Below are 23,080 nucleotides of genomic sequence, written 5' to 3' on the forward strand. Positions count from 1 at the left end.
CAGCTTGTAGCAATAATGTCTGACCAATCAAAGAAGCTAGAGGCATAAAGTGAGGAGGGCGCCGAGAGAGGGCGCCTTTTAAAGAACACTTCAGCATAAGCATCAATAATAAATATAAATTGGCCATTCTTAATTCATTTTTCAACTCTTTTCCAACCCAACACTGGGTCTATAAATTTTGGATGTAACGATGCATTGCGAGGCAGTTAAAAATCACTAAAAAATATGTGAGATACAAAACGGTGAGAGGAAAAATGAACCGCGATACTCTTTTTGAACAGCATACAGCGTAATCTACTTTTGACTTTTCTTGCACGCCGTGCCACATCACCACGCGTTCAACATCCTACGTCATGTCCGAGACTACAGACAACTCGCCAACGTAAATAAGACAAAGCAAAGGCTCCGCAGCAGGCAGTATTGAAACAGATGATGCACCCTCCAGTTTCAAATCGGAAGCAGGGCAGCATTTGAGCTCTCTTTCGCAATTTTATTCTATGGAGAAAAAAAAGTCTTTTTGCCCGCCACCCCCAATAAATGTAAAAAATCTGCAAATAACCATGTATTTTTTATAAAGGTTTAACATTTATTACTTCATACATATTGGAGGACTGAACAGTACTGATGTGTTGTTGGTTCAACAGGACCAAACATGGGCTGCCATGACGAAAGCTGGCTTTTTTTTCTTTCTGATGAAAAGGTCAGCCTTGTCAAATACGATGGACACTGCTCTCACAATACGTTTCAGATAAAATGTCATGTATACAGAGAGACACGCGGACAAACACATACACCTGCGTGTCTGTGGTTACACAAGTGTACGGAGCTATAAAGACCCATGTGTATACCTCACAGGATAATACTGCTCCGTCCTCTGCTGACATTTCAGAACATGCTGTTCTTTTACAGAGCAGCGCAGCAGTGTCCTGGGCAAACTGACATCTGTCCGTCACATCTGTCCAGGCCACTGACACACACACAAACACAAAAGCTGGACACATGTCAGCACATGATGTTCGTATCGTATCATAACTCTCTGTCCGGAAATTACTCCCTGGATCAGCATGTCTCCACCTTTGTCTCTTTTTTTTTAACCCCACAATCAAACACTGGATAATCCAAGGCCAGGGAAAAAATATGGAAAGAATAAGGAGTGATATGAGAAGAATCTGAAAACAAAAAGTAATATCCACTTCACAGGCATGATTCCCGCTTCATCCTCCACCTCCTCTCTCTCCCTCTCCCCCCTTTCTCACTTTCCCTTATTGTGAGAATGTATTACAGGTGAGATGCGTGTTCACTTGTAAGCAGGAGAAACATCGATTTTCTGTCGCCTTTAGAGGATAACCAAAGGATGTAACACTGCAGTGCATGATAGGATGCTGCTGCTGCTGCTGCTATGTGTGTGTGTGTGTGTGTGTGTGTGTGTGTGTGTGTGTGTGTGTGTGTGTGTGTGTGTGTGTGTGCGTGCATCTGTGCGTGCATCTGTGCGTGCATCTGTGCGTGCATGTGCAGCATGATCAAGATTGATCTGAGGAAAACATAAATAGAAATGTGGCAGTCATACTATCGCACAATGAAGGAAAAAAAAAACAAGACCACACACACATTGCAGGTCTATAATATTTTTGGAGCAGTGCTTCCACATGTGGTGGGGTTAGGGTTATTCATAGGCTTCTACGAATATCAAGGTTTTGCAAAACTTGATTTCTTAAAAAATGGGAAAAAAGCAATGAGCAATTGTGAGAAGAAATTACCCCCCAAAACAGCAAAAAAAAATTGTAAAATAAACAAGAAAAAAAACTAAAACAAACAAAAAAGTCATCATATTATTATTATTATTATTATAATCTATCTTTAATATAAATTAAAATATACAGAATTATTATTATAGTTTTCTTAACATTTTCCCCTTTTTAAAAAAAAATAGTAATAATTTTCCAAATCTACTAATTTATTGCAATTTGTGGGATATTACTTGCCCAGTTGCTTATTGCCTTATTTCCCCATTTTGAAAGAAATCAAGCCAATTTGCTTAAGGTTCAAAGGTCATATATTCTTGTGAGCAGCACATGAAAACAGATGTTGATCCAGGTTTCAGAGGGTAATGAAGACTACAGTGAAGGTGAAGGGTAAACGGTTAATAAATAATTAAAAAATATGTAAAAGAACAGGCTCCCGAAAGAACACTGAATGTTTTTGTGCATGTGTGTGTGCGTGTTTGTAAGAGATCTGTGTCAGTGTTGTAATTTGTCTGCACTGAACCATGCCTATTGTTGTCCTTGTAAACTGAGAGCAACGAGTGTTTCATTTTAGATGTGTCTGATAACAGGAGCTCCGCTGTATGAATTCAATTAATTCTGCTTGTCTTTCTCTCACACTCTTTCCCTTCATCTCTTTGTTTCATCTGCATCCTCCTCTCCTGTCCTCTCGCAGGTTATGGTGGGGTGGAGCTACTGCTGGTGCTGTGTGGCCTGGATCTCTCTCTGCCCTGCCCTCGCCACTGCATCTGCTACACTTCACCTAGCACAGTGTCCTGCCAGGCCCACAACTTCCATGCCGTGCCCGAGGGCATCCCCGCCCAGAGCGAGCGCGTCTTCCTGCAGAACAACAAGATCCAGCGGCTGCTTCGCGGCCACTTCTCGCCTACCACCACTATGTTGTGGCTTTACTCCAACAACATCTCCTACATACAACCGTCCACCTTCCACGGCTTTGACCGCCTGGAGGAGCTCGACCTCGGGGACAACCGGCACTTAAAGGCCGTTGCTTCAGACACCTTCCTAGGCCTGGGTAGGCTACACGCCCTGCACCTATACCACTGTGGCCTGATCAGCCTGCCTCCGGGGATCTTTGCAGGCCTCCATAATCTCCAGTATCTCTACCTACAGGTACATGGATAACAGCATCCTTTTATCTCTGCTGTATGTTGCATCTGCCACCACAATCGCATTATAGTGTAATCTGTCCATCGGCCCGGCTCAGCACTTACCGCCTATTCTGATTTATTCAATTTATTTTAATTGGACACTGATCACACTGCTGTTTTCCAGAGTGCGGGGAAAATACCAAAAAGCAGCCCACACATAAAAATAATCTACAGTACAACTGCTGTGGTCAAACACAGAAGACAGAACTGAAATTCAGGATTTATATAGTGGGTTTATAAAAGGACGGTGTATACTGTATGGAAATGATCACTGGTCCATATTATTGATGGGAAAATCAAGTCATATTGATGCTGAGTGCATGGTCTGACAGCTTCCTTATGTCATCTATAAAAACTTGTCAAATGTACAGAAAACCATAGCTCTCTGTGAGTAAGTCATCCATGATGGCCTCCATCTTTTAACACAGTCCTCAACCTAAAAATGCACGACTCAAAGAGCAAGGAAAAAACCTTTCTGACCCCTTTTACACTGCTCACCACTTCTTTTAGCAACTGCTCTCTGGAATCTGTTCAGATCACTGACTATTCAAACATCTGGCATCAAAAAATAATACCGACTTTGAATTCCTTGCACAAGTCCAGATATTTCCTGTTCTTAATTTTAGCTTTGTGTTGTATAATATTTGTATGTAATACTGATATTATTGAATTCTATGGGGATGCCGGAAATGGCCTGCACAAGGGCGTGCTCCTGCTGAAATCATTGTAACAAGTGATAAAATTGTTTTTTCTAGAGATGCACCAATTGCAATTTTCTTGGCCGATTCCAATTTCTGTTATTTTAAAATTCGGACCAGCTGATTTAGATTTCGGCCAATTCTGATTTTCTCTCTTTCTAAGGACTATAATATGGCAGCAATTGAAACATATTGGGAACCTTTCTTTAAATTCACTCAAGTCAAGAGACTTGAAATAGTAATTGTGCACGATATCAAAGATGAGTGTCTGATTAAAAGCATGCACAAAAATCTAAGTGAAAATTAATGTTTATAACTATAAAAAAAAAACCTAGTTCAAAATAGGCTCATCTGGCTGCTCAAACCATTTACCAGGGCCATCATTAGATTGCTCTTGATTGACAATTGCCTTTCAGTTCAAGCAATGTTACCATTTTATTTTCATTTGAATCATTATTGAAATCATTATTAACATCATAAAATGTCTTGCTGCTATGAAATAAACTACCAAATCTACTTGGTAAGATAGCTAACCACAATAACAAGCAAAATAGGTTAACTTTTTTATGTGACACTTTCAGCTATGTACATCAACGGTAAAGTGAAAGCTGTAGTAATATAAGTCATACCTCCTATTGTAGCGTTTCAATATCTTCCATCCACTTACATTAAATTTGTCATGGCTTTGCGATGCTACACTTTCAAATCCATGAGTTTTGTTTTCCAGTCTGGTAGTTAGCTTAAAACAGTTGTTTTCTGATTATGTGCAGCATGCATCTAAATGAATTCTAACTTTTGATAAGAGGGTTTGCAGCAGCTTTGACAATAGTCAGTTACTGTCTGTACTGTTGTTTGCAATGTGAACCATCATTCAGCACATACATGCAAATTTGATAAACACCGGATCAGCTATATCTGAGACTGACCAGTCATAGCTGATCAAGCTGTTACTGTCTGCTTCCAGTCACCAGCTGATCAAATGGTGCATCTCTAGATTTTACCAATAACCATACAGCAAATGAATGTAAAGTTACCCATACACTGTCAAAGGAATGTTCAGTCCGATGCATCACATTTTAAGCTTCTTTTTCTTCCTTTCTGCCTCCCCCCTACATCCTGGCAGGACAACCAGTTGGAATTCCTGGAGGATGATCTGTTCATCGACCTTCTGAACCTCAGTCATCTCTTCCTGCATGGCAATAAACTATGGAGCCTTCGCCAGAACACTTTCCGTGGTCTGGGGGTCTTAGACCGCCTTCTTCTCCACCAGAATCGAATCCAGTGGGTTGACCGCCAGGCTTTCCATGACCTGCGGCGCCTCACCACCCTGTACCTGTTTAATAACTCCCTGACTGAGCTTTCCGGATCCAGCTTGACTCTTCTGCCGGCCCTGGAGTACCTTCGACTTAACGACAACCCCTGGGAATGCGACTGCAAGGCCCTGTCACTCTGGGATTGGCTGCGGAGGTTCAGAGGCTCAACCTCCTCTCTAATATGTGTTTCACCACCAGAGCTGGCGCAAAGGGACCTGAAAACGCTGAAGAAAGAGGAGCTGCCCAGTTGCCTGTCAAGCGAGGGTCAGGCACATGGTGCCCCAGGTGGGGAGATGGAGCATGGAGAGTCTTTGAACCACCTGAATCGTCACAGAAACCATCACAACCACCATCAGCGGCCATACTTGCCCCACGGGGACCAGTACAGCTTGCCTTCACCCTCGCCCCTGCCTCGGCCACCTAAGGGAGGCCGCAGAAACTGCACCCGCCGGGGCCGCAAGGCAAAAGGGGGGCTCAATGAGGTGCAGGTACTACGGGAAGGGAGTGAGAAAGACTATACTCCAGATGGAGGGAAATATGACCTGTCTGGAACTGCACGGAGGAAGAACAAGTGCATCCCCAGAACTTCTGTCGGCCCACCAAGTGGGGTCCAGAGAGCCAATAACAGAGCGGGGTCACACTTTGCAGATTATTTTTTCTGTTTACCCTCAGCTCTGCTGCTGTCACTCATCTCTGTCATCCTACGCTGAGGCAGGAAACGGACACTTTTGTGCTGGTGATGCAACCTTATGATTCACTCTCCTGAACTACCCTGCCCTGGCTCTTCAAATGAGGCATGTGTGCATAACTGTGTGTGTACATGACTGTGTATAAAGAACATTATAAAATATCTACTGTCAAAGTATCCCTGCGATATTAAGGCAGGAATCTTTACAAGTCATAATCAAAAACATGGAAGTCAGGGAAAATAATTAAGCCCGTTGATGATGTCACCAAGGGAACATCAGGAAAACTTTACATCTGTCTCTGTGTGGCATCGATAGCTTCACTGAACTCATATACTTATAAAAACTGTACAGCCACATAAAATGAGCCGATGATTTACTCACGTAATCGCAAGAAGAACACACAGTAAGGATCAAAACTGTTCAAGTTTTGCCCTCTTGACACAATACTGCTCTGTCAGTGCACCCGCCATCTGTCACTCACGCTGAGACAAAGACGGTCATTCATAACTGTCACACTGCTCAGTCAACAGCACCTTATGATCCAGAAATCAAAGACTGCAGACACAAGTGGCAGTAAAGTGATTCATTGCGGAGTAATAGCAGCAATTATTAATCACAATATATCTACCAATAAAGTGGTTTTACTCTCATGTCTCACAGCAGGGTGGATCCACTTTAATGCACATTGGTATCATTTTAGTGGATTTTTTTTTAAGAATACCACCGGAGTTGTGACTCATCGATGTAACTGACAGTCCTTCAAACTAGTCCTCTTCAAAGGTCTACATTGTCCTCAGCAACTTAAAAGCCATTCAGAACAAACATTTCATTGTAAGAGCCAAACGGTCACAGTCAGTGTAAAAGAGCGAGTGAATGGATGTCTGTCACTGTTTGTTTGAGTGTGTGTCTACTTAAAAAAAAACAAAAAAAACTAAAGCCATGCGGGTAGAACGACACTAGATAAGAGTGCCTAATGAGAGCCAGTGGCCAATAAGACAACGTATAGATGTAAGGAATGGTTTCTTTCACTCTTCGACCTAATTGGCTACAAAACTGAGGCCTCAACGAGCCCATGCAGGCCAAGGAAAAGCTGAGACCCAGGCCTGGCTCACAAAAACTCCCAGAAACTTTCCTCTGTAATGCTGAGGAGGAAAATGAGGAAAAATGCATTCTTCAAGCAGAGAAGATTTAATCCAAATAGTCCCAGGAGTGTTTAATGCTTGGGAAAAAAAGGCCCTACAATCAGGGAGGAGTGCTGAAGACCACCACAACACCACAATACAGATCCTGCATTTGTCTAATCAACTGCTTAAAGTGGAAACTAATTTGGTTCTGTGATGATCACCAGAGGGCAAAGGGACTGACAAACTTCTACTGAATTTCTGTCCTTGTCCTCTTTGGTGTATTCCGTGTGCTCCAAAACAGACGGACTTTACGATGTGTAAGCCCTGATCGGAGAGTTGGATATTAATGCTGCTACGTCCGGGGAAGACGGCTACTTTCTGAGGCTGTGGGTTCTTCTTCGGGAAATGACAAGCACAGAGAGGACTGTGGGTAACGATGCCCCTGCATGAACTCGACTGGTTCAAGCACACACACCCCTATCGAAGCCCAATCACCTTCACGGCCTTCCTGTCCCACTGCAAACTGCTAACCCCTGTCAGTCCGGGGCTTTCAAATCCCTCAGCAGAGCACCATAGGTTTTGACTTTCGACCTGAACTACTTCGGAGTCACTCAGTCTCAAGTGCTCAACTACAGGAGACAAAACCTGTACTGATCCACAGGGGCCACCCGGGTACATTCACTACCCAGCAATGCTAAAAGAGTTTATTTCTTATAGCATTACAAAGTTACAAAATCTATTTTAAGAAGGAGCTGCCCTTGTATGCAAAGGATGACCTATAGTAAAAAAAATCTAAAAAAAACATGACATGCTGAGAAAAAGCACAATAAATTATCAGTATGGTTTGCTGGCGACCTAAAAATGTGTGGTTTGGATGGGAATCAAAAAGCAAGGGTCACATTTGTACCCTTGCTTGTGCGTGTTTCCTGCTCAGCCCCACCTTTTCGTGTCTATCTATCTAAATGTTGGGGACGAACAGAAGCCTGTCACTGGTGTCATTCTCCTGACATGTAGGATTAGAGACCCCCTTCTGGTGAACTTGTTTGTGCTGCTGTGAACCCAGAGGTGATGTAAATTGTGTCTGTTTATTCCTGTGAGGATGACTTTTTGTAAAAAAAAAAAAAAAAGAAAAGAAAAAAAAAAAGAGAAACTCTCCGTTGTGTCTCCGTAGTTCCCTAAAAAAATAAACAGGGAGCTAGGGGCTGGAAGTTTATTTTTTATTTACTATGATTATTATCATCATTTCTGTTTTTTGAGTTCTGTCTTTTTTTGTTTTGCTGACTCATTCAAGATAAACGGTGCACTGCACTCCCCCCTCCTGCTCCTCCTATTCTTTTCTATCTTCCTATTCTTTCCTCTATCTTTCCCTCCCTCCTTCTCCTCTCCTCCCTCCTTCCCTACCTCCCTTCCTGTCTGCTTTTTCTCATCCTCCCTCTCCACCTTCTCCGCTACTCTCTCTTCCACCCTCGTTGCTCCCTCCTTCCCCCCCTCTATCTCCTTATTCTGTTCCTCTCCTCTCTTCCTTTATGCAACCCAAATGTTTTGTATGTGGTTATCAAACAATGCCAGACTCAAAAGCTGTTTATAAATAACATTAAACAGAAAGTGTCCTCAAATGGCTGAGGTGGTCTGTGTTTGTTTGCCTCCCTTTTGTAAGTGCATGTGCACATCTGTCGGTGTGCGTATGTGTGTGTGTGGCTAATAGACAGACCTCCGAAATGAGCCCTGAGGCTGAATGATAAGGCAGTGAAAGAAAAGAAAATGGTAAAAAGTTTTGGTTTTTTTTAAAAAAAAAAAAAAAAAGGTAATGGAATAAGTATGCACATTCATCCACTGCTGGGAGAGAAACACACCCACATTTAACCAGGATATATTTTGGCCTCCTTCATGCCCTACTTTCACTCATACACTCAGCAGCCTCGTATAAAATATGCATCAGAATGAGTGTAAGAACACGCACGCACACGCACACACGCACACCTGTCCAGCTGTATTAGCTGTGAGGGTGTGAGGGAGGTGTCTTGTGTCAGGCCAAGGTGAGGTCAAAAGGAGCGTGTGCATGTGCTACGTCTACTTTGATCCTTTGCACAGTGTTCACATTCATTCATGTGCTTTTGCACATGGCTCTGAATTTGTGTGTTTGTGTAGTGTGTGTGTGTGTGTGTGTGTGTGTGTGCGTGCGTGTGCGTGTGCGTGTGCGTGTGCGTGTGCGTGTGCGTGTGCGTACCTCCGGTGTACAAAGTATGCCCACTGTCACGGCAGATCCAGCCTGACAGCCGGCTCGGGCAGGGGAAGAGGTGTGCCTCTGAGAGACAGTATCACTGCTCTGTTTGTAAAACAAAGCTGACAATTGGGAGGGAGAGAGAGAGAGAGAGAGAGAGAGAGAGAGAGAGAGAGAGAGAGAGCGAGAGAGAGAGAGAGAGAGAGAGAGAGAGAGAGAGAGAGAGAGAGAGAGAGTAGAGCGAAAGGATTTAAAGGCAGAGGGGTAGAGATATCTGCAAAAGAAATCCATGAAGTAGTTATCAGAAGCAAACAGACCAGCAGCCAGGGGAGAGGAAGTGGGCATACTATGGGTGGCTGCAGCATCAGCTCTGACTTGTGCTCGGTCAGTCACAGCATGTGTCCCAAACAAAGCCCCGGCTGCAGTTTACATGTGTTCAGCCATGTCAAGAGACACCACGTGTGATGAAGAGCAGTGTTTAAATCAGAGCGCAGAGCTTTGGTCTCAGTAGGCTTACAGCAAAATATGAAATATGAATCTAAAACACTCAGATAAAGACCCATCAATTATGAAGGGACTTAAAATGACCTGTGCGGTTGAGGCAGGAAAGATGAATGAAGGACAGAGAGACAAAAAACAAGCAAAGACAAAGATACAGTTATTGTGCGATGCCATTATTAGAAATGCCTAAAATGTAAAACCGGGTATCAGTGAGTACGCAAGTCTATTCACCAATTTGATAGCACCTAATATACCACCAATATTTCTGATGTTCAAAGCAGTTTCACACTGGATGACAGCAGAGCATCAGTTTTGGCTGCAGCTCTAAAACAGAAGCCTACACAGCAAGTTCCACCGTGCAGCCGACAGAAAACTATGACCAGGCACACCAAACCAACATCAGAGAATCAGCAGCGATGACGGCCGACAACTGTGTTGCTTCACATCACTTCTGTCTTGGCCAAAAAGTTGCACATGAACTGGAATTATTGGCAGTCAAATCAGATTTGGCCGTTAAAGGCGAATAGTCATCGATTTTTAAAAAAAAAAAAATTTTAATAAAGTTTTAACAGGGCTCAGTGGGACGTTCAGTGTGACAGCAGCATTCCCTAAATATAGTAAACAAGGTAAGGGCACTAATGGTGGATCGGCAGTGTGCAACGATATTTTACCAAACCTTTACTGTAGAGTGCTGTGAAAGTCAAGAGCACTAACTCCACTCCAACAATCTGGGGACAAAAACATCCCCAGAGGCACACTGCACAGCACGCTGACTAGTAAAAAAAACCAAAACAAAATAAAAAGCAACTGCTTGATTTGAAGCCATATCAGTCGACTGAGGGGTCTCAGACTGATGATTCATATCTCTGACTTTCAAGGGGCAGCTCTTACATGAACACACTGCAAAGACAACAACCAACGGCCATCAAGCACTTATGTTCCGCGCCTGTGTGAGAGGATATAACTGTCAATACCAGCAGACGGCGAGAGTCTGTAATCGTTATTCAAAAAGGAAAACTGCAAGACTGTCATGACGCTGGTTAGACAGTGAGCACATTAGCATATGAATAGAATGCTGAAAAAACAAATTATATTTACCATGCGCTAGCAAACAATACCATAAACCATCAAGAAACATTTCTGCTAAAAAGCTCTATGGCTCAAGATGTTTCGACCTCACTCCCTCGTGACTTTGTTTTTTGCTTTTCATCACCTCTGTTTCTCTTCTCATGCGCTGAGCTCAACTGCCAATTTGAGTGATTTCATTCTTCCACAGGCTCCACTGCAGCTGATTCAACACAATGAGTTGTTGGGAAAAATGGGCAAATGGTGCAGGACCTACAGCAGCGACCAGAGCAACAGACGCTCACCAACGGCCCAACACTGAGCATCGGCCAACCGTCGCCTTGGTGTGTCAGGGCCTTTAGAGCAGCACACAACACCGCCAGTTTGCAAATTGTTAAATTAGATAGATAATAAAGGAAAGTTCTATGGCATTCAGTGTGTACTTGTTCATGTTTTACATTAGATTTATTCCGAGCCGTACCATACAATATTGACAGCTATCATTCTCAATCCATACAGGAGTTTCCAAGCTGAGAAGTCATTCTTCCAGCTTTGTTGTGTTTGTGTGCTTTGAATTTGTACAGTGGGAACAACATGGAAGATACAAAGACGAAAGGTTGCATTTTAAGGCTAAGAGCACGCTGAGAACAGTTTGAAGTTTAATATAACTGATTTTATCCCTTGTTGCTGAACCAACATTCCCTAAAACCACTAAAACATAGCTTAAATATAGCTTTTCCTTACTTATTAGGCTTTATGCTAAAAAGAAAAAAAAAGCTTCTAACCAATCTTGGTCACTCTATATGGACAGCAGTTAACATTAATACCATATTACACTTAACATGTAATCAAAGATTAATATTTTATGAATCAGTAAAAACAAAATTTCTTAATCTTGACCTTTTCCCATCATGTGTAAGCATTAACGACTTCAAGTCAACAACTCATGTTAAAACATTTTTCCCAAGTCTCAGAGTTGTTTTTGCGACACGAGAGGCCATTCATTTGAATTTTCCAAGTGGAAAAGTCCTGAACACATGAACACAGCATAAGGCTCATTTCATCTGTATTTGTGCATCTTCCTGAAAGCCTACAGACAAAAGGGTGCAATGCCACTGGAAATCGTGGGGACAGTGTGGCGTAGTTCAAGAGAGATACAACCAAATGAGATTAGGAAGACATTTTGTAAAATGGCAGAAAGGAACGAATCGGTAATTCAGTGAAGAGAATTCCCCGTCTGCTGGGGGTAATGTATTTAATAGCCACACGGACCACACTGCTGCCTCTGTTAAAAGGTACATTACTACAACCTCCTCCACTGTCGCCTCATTTGATGTTGTCTGAAACTTTTGACTCTGCCCTCTAGTGGCTGTATTTATGCCAAAACAAAGGCCGCATTGAAGTATGAGGGAAGTGACATTCACAATGTTTGAAATGGATGTATCTATTTCTGCTTGTAAAGGGAGTATAAAAGAGTCCTTAGCAGTACACAGCCAGACAAAAAATGTTTTAACACAATGGCATTGGATTGGTACTCGATGTTGACCGATATGCAAGTTCACAAATCCAAATTGGTATTTGGTAGAAAAAAATTTGTATCAGAACATCTTTCAATAAAAAAAGCATTAGAAGGAAGCAACATTAAAGATACAAGAATAAAGAGAATGACGAAGCAAGGGAGGATCTCATTAAGGAAGAGGAGAGACAAAGTAATGATAAAAGGAAGAAAGATTGCAGAAAGTTAAAATAGTAGACAGCTGTGAGGAAAAAGTTAAGGACAAAGAGGAGAAGATAAGTGAGGAGAGAAGGAAAAAGAAAGGGCAAAAGAGTGAGGGAAGGAAAAGAAGCAAAGAAGAAAAAGAGGAATGAAAGGAACAGGAAAAAGAAAGAAGGGGAAGTGATAAGAAGCAAAAGAGAAAAAATAATGTTGTTAAGGACGATCAGTGCAATGTGAGAAGTTAAGGAAGGGAGGATTTTAGGGAGAAAACAAGGTAGTGAGGAAAAAGAGGGACGCACAGGGAAAGAGAGAAGTCTTCCATAGAGACATGTATACAGGCTTCATGATCAAACAGAAGAACAGCTCATCCACTAGTTCAGTCCCTAAGCTGAGGATCTGAAATAGCCGCATGTGAATATTTATATATGCCTATGTTCCCTTCCAAAGGCAAAGAGGCCAAGCAAAATTGATTTCTCTGTGTGAATCCCCGAAGAGTTGAGTCTCAGCAATAGAAAAGCAGAAAAGAGCAAGGGAGAGTGAAAAGAGAAATAAAGCAGTGCTAGAAAGAACAGTGGGAGATTTTGTGAAACAAGCAGAAAGCTAAGAAATGGGAGACACCTTCAGTGAAATGCAAATGTATGATGTTTCCAACAAACTGATGCATACACCATTTGTCCTTTGTTCACTCCATATCTCTCTCTCGCTCAGGAGCAAAATATTCCCACTACATGATTTGATTTTTGTTGCCATCGCCATCCAAGCGCATGGCGTCTACCATGCACCAACTAACATGCCTTACAGAACCCCTCCTATGAACACCATTTAACACCAGCCGGCTTTTCAGTACCATAACTCCATCAGGCTTCATTATACTCACTACAGGCACATATCTGAGTCTAATTAGGATAAAGGTCAAAGTGTGGGGCCTTATTTGAGGTTGGATCTGAAAAAAAACCCGAATGCCCGTCTGTTTCAAGTCAAAACTTACATCACATTCACTCGCACTTTCACATTTATTGACAGCTCCTTTTACTCCATCTTAGTCTAAACCAACCATACTGAGTGGTTCCATTATTCAATACCTCTACATCTTTTTAAAGGGTAACAAAAGTTCATGTGCACCATGAACAAAAAGGGGAACAGTTGGAAACATTTTCAACCTTTTAGCAGCACAGTCTTACTCAAGGAAATCTGAGAAATGGCATTTGAATATGCAGCTGATGTCTTCATCATCTGTTGTGTATGCACGCTGAATAAAACGTGTCAGTGTGTTTTCATCAGTTTTAGAGTCTTGCTGCAGCTTTATTAAATGTTTCATCATCCTGGATTAATGTTTTAAATAAGTGAAAGTCTCTGTATCTGCACTGTAACACGGCACCCTGTGTTGTGTCAGAAACAATATTTGGATTTCTGACTACATTTTTAATGCACTGTTCCCTCAGCCAAACAAATAACCTCGAAACAGATCAAACAAATCGATTGAAACACATCTGTAGGGAAGTGACAGTATTCAGGCGTTATTGTTGCCATGCTGGTTCTCATCTGTGAGCTGGATAACACTGACGAACCACAGCTGAATAAAAGTACTTGGGCTTAAATGGCAAATATTGCAAATACTGCAAAGAGCAAAACAGCACTGGCCAAAATAGATCTTAAACCAAACATACCTTAACAAGAGTCAACAGCTACACTAGCAGCTCTGTGAGACTTCACTTTCTGTTGAGCTGCATGCTAACATCAGCATCCTCTTATGCTCAGGATGACAATACCACAGCAACATGCAAGTGTCATTTAGCAGGTAATGTTTGCTTATGCTAGCATGCTAACACTTGTTATTGAGCACTAGACACAAATGCTATGTCTCTATTTGGATTCTTCTGTTAGGACACTTGTATGTAGTACAACTTGTACTTTTGACAGGATAATGTTGTCTCAAATTGAACAGGGCTGCTGTTCACTTATCAGGAAGGATGGCTGCACCATTTAACCGCTTCTTCGTCGTCTTGTTTTTAATTGTAGATTGCATTACGGAGCCGAGCATTAGCAGGCCCCCGGGAAGGGAGCCAGATTTTAAAGCCAATTTAACATAGTGGCCAAATCATGTAATTTCATCATTTCCAGGTCCATCATGTGGTGGCCCCAAAAGGCTTTTTCCATAGACTCTCGCCAAAGTAAGTCGTTTCACCATCAGGATTTGAGCCATTCAGTCGAACAACATTTTAAAATTCCTCAAGAGCTTCATGATTAAATCATTTTATCGAGGTTTAAGTTAGCAGAGGGCTAAACCGCAAGTTAGCCGCTCAGCTGTTTCTCTTGTGCGTTTTTCTATGGGCCCAATGATAAAAGAACCGCATCATTTTATACCAGCCAAGTTTTGTGGTCCCTCCCCTTGCACTACATAGAGAAGATGGCAGTCCCTGAGGGTGGGAAGCATCCAGTGAGTCACAAACTTTTTGACTGATATGAGTACCGCATGGCTAGTGCACTGCACTGTGCCATAGTTGTCAGTGTGAACACAGTTATGCACTGAAAATACTAAGTATAAGTACAGAAGAGACACAGCAAAGGCAAAGGTATAGCTGAGGCTGATGGGTACGCCATTAATTTTGCAAATATTTGGTCATAAGCCGAACTATTAAATGAATTGCAACTTTATGACCTGATGAGAGCGCTAGAGGAAAAGTCAAGGAATCGTGAGAGTCATTAGGATTTATCCTCAGCGAATTTTGAATTTCTGCACAAAAAGGTAAGTAATAACAGCATAGCAATGAATCCAGTACTTGTTGAGATATTCCAGTCTGTCAGTGGTGGTAAGTGGTTTTAATTGTTTTAGGAAATGTTTGACGAGAGTACATGGAGGGGGACACATTTTGGCTCGTGTATAAAAGAAGCAGCTTCACATGAACATTCAGTTATATCTCACAGCTTTGCCGATTCCCCCCGCTGGCTGCCCACAGGAGACTGTGCGTGGCCGCCTCAACAATGACCTTAGTTCAGCTGTCTGCTGCCTTTCCACAAAGGTGTTCTCAGTTGGTTTGGTTGATTAGACCTCTACAGAAAATGCTTGACAGTCAAATCAGGCCAAGCACCAGTCGAGCATCAGTGTCGGTGTCCAGTGACCCACGTAGACGGCTCACTTTAAGACTATGGTGTGAAAAGAAAAGCAGCATCATGCCAAGAACCCCCACAGTTGCAGAGTGCTCTTCAATGTGATGCCATATACTCTAAGCTGAGAGCTGCCAAATTCTCTAACTCTCCCTGAGAGGTAAGAAAAACTGTATTTTCTTCCTACTTTTTCTAAAAAAAAAAGAAGAAAAAAAACTTAGAAACATCACCCAGAACTCCCCCGCTAATGGGGTGCTATCTATTATTTGGCAGTGCTCTGCTGTGCTGGGTGGTTTCCTAGAGGAGACAGCATCTCACTTTTGGCCCTCCACCTGTCATCTAGATGCTGTCCCAACTTAATTCCTACATCAGAAGTCCCTCTATATTATTAATTATTTGCAGCTTTTCAGCAGAAAGTCATTCTCCTTTTAGTTTTTAAGATGCTTTAGCTCACCCACTGCACTGATTTTGATCTGTGACTATTTCACAACACTGCACTTTTCTTTGGTATGTTCAGTTTGGTATTATACCATCTTCCCTGTTTACTCAGAGTGGGGCAACATGAGGGTTTTAACTACATTGTACCGTTCAATTTGAGGGTATGAGAAACTTAGATTGGCTCAACTGCTTGAGGGTACCTGTATAGCCAAGGAATTCCTCTCAAAAGTAGGAAGTGTTACTGTAATTTATACATTTATAAGCCTGTCAACTTTCCCATTCACGGCCAACTGGACTTGCAGTAAGACTGCCAAGTACTGCCAACTGAGATAGCAGTTTTGGTTTATAAAAGTCTCTTTTTCTACTTGAGGTCAGCCATGTGGCAAGCAAAGAAAAAAACTGAGTTACTTTTGTTAGTAAAGCTAGAATTGAATAATTAAATGTCCAAATTTTAGGAGGACATGGCAGTAATGGGATTTAATATAACAAGTATCTTTAATTTAGTGTATAATAAGCTGAAAATAAGAATTGTCATGTCTTGGTCACCTTAGAATGAGTCGTTAATATCTACACAAGGAGCGGGTCCTTGCCCACCGAGTCCACAATATTGCATTGCAAGATTGCTATGGTATCCCAGAATGGACAAACCAAACACCTCCTCCAGATAGGGCCAAGATCTGGATCTTAAATTATCAGAGAAAAAAGGTGAGCACACATTAGACGGTGCTGGGCTAGCGGCGGAGAAACACTGTTTTTTTAATGTGAAACTGCTTTATTCAGTGTTTTTACCTGATTTTATATCACCTGGCCCATTTGTTTTTGTGGGGCGACCTCTGCAGATAAGTCAGCTCTAGAACAATGAGCAATTAAATAATCCTAACTGAGAGTTCACGCTTGGCACACAGGAAGAAGTTTCAGCCGGTTGCAATGTGCAATTGTGGCCGCTAGATCAAACAATCTGCTCCTTTAGTACAGGTTTCCCTCACTTCTGAGAGCTGATGTTTTATACCTTTAAGTTATGTGTGTCAAATTACATACAAAAGCATCAATAAATTTGGCTGACTCTGGAAAGGTAGTCATCAAAAATGATCTATTCATTTAAAACTGGTGCTTAATGCATCACAACACAGACATGAACGCTTTGTGAGTATAACATACAGAGATACAGAACATGTACAGAGTTGACATTTGATGTCAACGCTCTGATGTCATCATACTCTGAGCTCAGCTCAGCCGAGTGCGCACAGTGCTGATAAACTTTCCTTCAAGACCACATCAGATACAGAGCCCAGATACAGTTATTCCCCCAAAGAGCAACTCACCAACCAGTGCAAGGCATATTCTAATTAGTGCAGTGATATGGATAATCCAAACCCCGATATCCACCTGATTTGCAGCAGCAGGCGAAGACACATCCACTGCACATAATTATTCACTCTCTGGCGTGAGCACATTAAAAATTAAACACGAGTTCATGGCTTGGATCAGACAATGATAAGCAGCAGACCATCACTGCATGGAGACAAGTTCATATTTCAGCATTTGAAAATCAACAGTATGAAAGCAGCATAAGGCACCAGCCAAGCAATTAGAGAAATAAGCCAAAATAAGAAAGTAAGTCATAATGAATACCAGTGCAGATAATGTACAGAGACAGAAGGTAGCAGCAAGCAGACACCAATATACAGCACATAACTTAAGACCACTTTTTTTCTTGACAACTTATTGTACCACAATAAGTAGGCCTAAGCTAAAATTAGTTAAAAAAAAAATACCATGTCAGCTGGAATCAAATCAACACTGGGGCAACAAAGAAACATCCAGCAGTGACATTGCCAAGCACACAAACAGAGACAGCACAAATCCCAGACATCCCCTCATGACATGCATGTTAGCACCAGCGCTTACCTTTGTGGAGTGAATCAGTGACTCGCCTGCATCTCGGCGGTGCTTTCAGCTTCAGGCAACATGATATGGCAAACTTCAAGGAGAGGAGAGTTGCAGCTGCAACATGGCGTGGACCCAAACAAGTTTTTTTTTTCCTCCACAAATCCATCCTGAAGGGACATAAATGGACTATTGGCAGGTGAGCCTCTTTATAAAATGCTGCATTCAGCAGTAGTAGCAGCCAGCAGGTGTTTGTCACAGAGTTTGCACATGGCAAGAGCAGCAGGAGCAGCAGGAGCAGCTGGAGCATTAGAGGAGAGGAGAAAAGGAGACATGGCTCAGCTGCTTTGAATAAACCGCCTCATTGCAAGAGTGCGTTGGATATATGCTGCAGCAAGTATAGCATGTCACATGTAGCAGTGCACAGCCTTTGTGCTCAAAAGTAGCAATTTCTTACCTGGACAAGCTGTTGAAGGTGAAATTTTTAGCTGACAACTCATTTTCACTGAGGAACGACTACTGTCAAATTTAGCCACCTGCTGCCCTTCGTCTTCTTTTGTTTTACTGGCGGGATATAACAACGTTAAAGGTGCATGTCGCCACCTGCTGTGCAGGAGTGTGTAACATCCGGCAATAATTCAACAAAAAATTAGGGGGATAAATCTTCCTAAACGCTGAACCCCCTAGATTTATATATTCTGCATTTTCCCCGCATTTTCCCCGCATTAGTAATAAAATATACTTAAAATATCTAAAGTAAAAGTTCTCATTATTCAGTCCAGTAGTCCCTGTCAAATTACATTATCATCTAATCGGATATGGTTTTGCCAAATAGTGTTGGGAAGGTTACCTTTGAAAAGTATTAGGTTACAGATGACTAGCTACACTGTCAAAAAAAATGCAAGTAATGTAACTATAACCTCATCAAAGTAATGTAACCTTTGCTTATTTTTGATTTCTGGCAAATGCCTTTCACCATTGCAATAAAGCTGAAAAATGTCCATAAAAGGTGTATGGCAGAGAGAAGACATCCCTGCACCACAACAAGATGCACAGCAACAAATGTATTATTGTATAAGCTTTTAACCTAAAAAAGCATTCAGCTGTTGCTCCTTTGAAACCACCAACATCCTGATAAGTAATTGTTTTTTTTTTTGTCAGTAACAGATTAGAATTATGTTTATTTTGGTATTTAATTACGTAACTAGTTAGAACGACTGTTAGATTTAACAAGTTACTTCCCAACTCTGTCATAAACATGTACGGAGCATTTAAATGGTGCCGCTGGTCAAGGTAGACTCAATTTTAACTCATATACAGAGGTTTGTTTCAAAGGAATGTATCCTATGTTACAAAGTCATCAGGTTTGTCTATGCAAAATCTTAATATGCATAGTGGAGTAAAGCAGAGTAGAATCCAGGTGTTTAGGTCTTAAAATCGTTCATTCATTCATTCATTCATTCATTCATAGATATTTGCACTGTAAAACCAACTTCTGCACATCTGTACTTCCTCCACTGCACCTTTTGTATATACATTTTGTGTTCTTTATATTCTTTTTTTATTTTAAATTTTTAAATTGCTTATATGTTTTTATCTCTTACACTATTTAAATTCAATATTTTTTATTTTTCCTTTATACTAATTGTTTTGCACCAAAACACCAAGTCAAATTCCTTTCATATGTAAATGTACTTGGCAATAAAACCGGATTCTGATTGATTCTGATTCTAATATTTGGTTTATTTGCTTATGTCAGTGTATAATTTCCAAAACAATAACAAAAACCCATTATACACTTTTTTCTCATAACCATGAACAAACAGGAGCGGGAAGAGCTGTAGAGAGATTGGCAGTGATCATCTGGTTAAAGAAGGCAAATGCACCGTATGGCAGACAAGAGTACATTTCACTCTGAAAGTTCTGAATGATTATGAGTCTGACAAGGAGTGACATTCAGTTTTGATCCCCTTAGTCCTGAGGATCAATACTGTAGCAAACCACTGTGAACTCTCTCATGAACTTAGCAGATCTAACCAATATTGCACTTCTGATAAACAGATGCACAGTTAAAAATTTTATTTAAAAAAAAAAAAAAAGAGTGAAATTAACATAATGACAATATAAGATTACATTCCCAACTAGTATGGCAGCTGTGGTGCAGCTGTTAACAGTGAGGAGTTATGAGTATCTCTAAGTGCAGTGGGCCAATGTACAAAAGGGCCAATCAGGCATCAAAGAACACACAATACTGAGACTGTCCTTCTTAAAGTCAAGAATGACTTTCGACCGGCCGCGGATGCTGGATGATGTTCAGCTGTAATCCTCTTAGCCCGGAGTGCAGGTTTCAACTCCGCACCGCTCCATTTTGATCGGCTGTGTCAGAGACTGTCCGTGAGGTTACTTACATGGCTTCTCTTATTGTGCTGTGCTTAAATCACATGAGGTCAGGAGGGCAAAACATGTTTTTATGCCAACGTCATTTCACTAAGACGCATTGTTTGAGGACTATGTGAAATTTGAAGAATTTGTCCCACACTATTTTAAGATTATCCAGTGCAGTTTATATAACACAGCTGGTGTGAAACGTGTTGTAGCATGAGGAGAGGGAGAAAATGGAGCAGTCCTCAGGAGTAGTAGTTGATATTCTCAGGAATGCTTTCAATTAAGGGCTTCTCTCTTTCCCTTATTAATTAAAGCCTAAGCATTTGGAAAATTAAAACCACATGGAGGGGAAGAACAAGAGAGAGAGAGAGAACAATGACTGAAGTGTAGGTGGCTTGTGCCTTGAGCTTTTTGTGTGTACCAGTGCACAATTCTCGTGTTCACATATAATGGCAGGCAAAACAGTCAGGAGGAGGGAGAAAACAGGGTGGGAGCAGGACTCAGAAAATAAAGGAGAAACAAAAGAGCTTCTTGTCATTCTCATCCTTATCTTCTCCTCATAACCTCACCCTGTTTATCTGAGTTGTGTTGCAGACTCCCTCCATCATGGTCTAATCTGTTTTTTATGAGCCTGTCTGAGCCATGTTGTGTGTATGTGTGTGGACCAAGTTGCTGGTTACAACAAAGAATGCAGTGTTTATTTGGTTATCATCAATTCCAAGTCGCAAGGCAGCTCAGTGTGTCCTTAGAGACCACGGCTGATGTAGCATTCATGTAAGTCCTCAAGGCAGGAATGCTACTGACAGCATGTTGCAATGGTATTTATTGACAAATCTTTTGCAGGGATGGCTGCCACAGTGTTTATCATCATTACGGATAAGATTTTTTTTGGTGGGTGGCTTACTTGTAGACCAGCAGAAAGTGGTTTAAAGATGATATATATATATATATATATATATATATATATATATATATATATATATATATGTGTGTGTGTGTAATCTGATCAGATTGATGCATGACAGGAGTAGCAGACTGCAGATTAAGTGAATGCAAACTTTTAGACCCAGTACAATGAACAGTTCAGTTACATTTTCACTCTGCCTGGTGTTCTGCTGCTCTGTCTGTGAACACAGTATGCTACATAGTGATGCAATGATCATTATTCATTTCACCGGCCAGTGTTTTTTATGCTTTGGCTGATTGGAGTATATCTTTGCAGGAGATACACAACAATATTTGCTGTGCACACTCAACGATGTGTGCAACATCTGCAATCATCAGAGTACTTCTCCTTTTTTATGTTCCTTTATTCAAGCTGTTAAAAGTTTCACTAGGATAAAACATTTTTTCAAGAGAGAGTTGTCAAAGATGGCAGCATAAAACATTTGAACAACAACAAACACAGCGCACACAATATGGACAAGACATGAAAACTGCAACAACAGAGCACAGAGATTCACACAGTCCAAGTGAAGTTTAAAAGGTTTTTGAATTCTCCCGTGACCATCCAAATAAATTAGAATACAAAACCTTTGACTGAGGGAGTTAGGTGAAGTCAGTTCTTAAAAACTGACTTGAATTCATTAAGAGTAATCACTTTAGGCAATTTCACATCGACGGAGCGGCATATTTAACCCCTAAAACCTCACTGACCTGACGGTGGGTCAGCCATTAAAAACCCACAAAACTTTATTATAAATTCTAGTGAAAATCCAAAAGTTTCCAAAGTGACCAAATATGTCAGGCTGAAATTGGGGGAAATTAGCATAAAATGATACTTTCTTTTGATGGAAATGCTCCAGATGGTGCAGCCATAAAAAAACATGGAGTTATTAATATTTCCCTGAAGTGTGGACATTCAACAGCTTCAGTGAAGAGTTGCCGATACAGAATATATGCATGTATGTTGTGAGCTGTTGCAAGTGGACCTGAGCGCAGACAGGATGCAGATGAGGTTTCACAGGTTTGCTGCTGGAGTGCTAAAGCTGGAGATGACCAAGGTGAGAGAGAACGACAGAGGGAGAGGGGACATGAGGAGTGTCTGGCAGGCATGGCGGCAGAGGAAGCAGAGGGAATGACTTGGCAAGCAGGCAGACAAGCAAGTGAACAGGATTCCCCGAGCACAAGGAACAGACAAGCAATAGGCAAGGTACAAATACACAAGTAATTTCAACTAGTAGAGTCAACAGAGTAAAAGCCCGAGTGTAGCCACCACTGAGAGTGGAACAATGATTTGGCGCTAAATGGAAGAAAAGCCATGGTTAATGTAAAGCATTGTAGGATGATGAGCTGATTGCAGGCACAAAACTCATATACGCACACACAGAGACTAACCAGGAACATGGAAGACAAGAGGAGTGATGGAACAAGAACATTAAGAAGAAAAAGGGTGAGACAGAGGTACAGCTGAGGACTTTACCAAGTAGTAACCTCCACAATTGAAAAATGAAGCCAAATGGAAGTGCCAAAAGCTGCAGATCATCAAATGGCCACTTGAGACTGTTTCTAAAAGGTTTATCAATCCCATAGACCTTTCAGTTAAAATGCTCAACTGTACAGCAGAAATAAACATGATTATAGTCTTGTACAAAAAAACAATGTTGATCTCTTTAGATAATTCTTTTAACATGTTGTATCTTGATTGATTTTTACGATTTCATCAAATGCTTTTATGATTTTAAGAATTTATTTTGTCTTAACGAGTTATTAAATGTCCTTTTATGCTGAATTGACTTGCTGGCCTGTTTTATGTTCATTCTGTCTGTTTTCATATGAAGCAGACTACACATGTGCTTTTAATGCCTTTACTGCTTGCCCAAGAGGGACTTCTTAAGAAAAACATGCCACCATTGATAACTGAAACTGATGAACTGGAAGGCAAATGATTCTGATGGACTGGAAAATTTGGAACTGGTTCTCAATAATAACTGTTTTTTCCATCCCTACCCATGACAATCTGTAGATCAACCACAGTGTGCTTTCTAACTATTATATTAAGCTCCTCT

The 23,080-nt window shown here is 41.3% G+C and overlaps 2 protein-coding genes across 2 annotated transcripts in view; one reads left to right on the forward strand and one right to left on the reverse strand.

Annotated features, from left to right (window-relative positions):
- The window catches only part of rtn4rl1a (reticulon 4 receptor-like 1a), a 98,900-nt gene extending 90,531 nt beyond the window's left edge, over window positions 1-8,369 (forward strand). Inside the window, exons 2-3 of the mRNA XM_042499209.2 lie at window positions 2,437-2,891; window positions 4,751-8,369. Of these exons, the coding sequence (XP_042355143.1) occupies window positions 2,437-2,891; window positions 4,751-5,650 (1,355 nt within the window). The 3' untranslated portion in view covers window positions 5,651-8,369. The remainder of the gene's footprint in view (window positions 1-2,436; window positions 2,892-4,750) is intronic.
- The window catches only part of LOC148187278 (uncharacterized), a 158,443-nt gene extending 140,208 nt beyond the window's left edge, over window positions 1-18,235 (reverse strand). The window contains exons 1-2 of the mRNA XM_088088007.1: window positions 18,145-18,235; window positions 17,709-17,988 (exon numbers count right to left, since the gene is read on the reverse strand). Coding sequence (XP_087944133.1) covers window positions 17,709-17,856 — 148 coding nt within the window. The 5' untranslated portion in view covers window positions 17,857-17,988; window positions 18,145-18,235. The remainder of the gene's footprint in view (window positions 1-17,708; window positions 17,989-18,144) is intronic.
- Between the last annotated feature and the right edge of the window lie 4,845 nt (window positions 18,236-23,080).

The sequence above is a fragment of the Plectropomus leopardus genome, chromosome 15 (assembly GCF_026936395.1).
Source record: "Plectropomus leopardus strain MGB_pleo_1.0 chromosome 15, ASM2693639v1, whole genome shotgun sequence".
NCBI lineage: Eukaryota > Metazoa > Chordata > Actinopteri > Perciformes > Serranidae > Plectropomus > Plectropomus leopardus.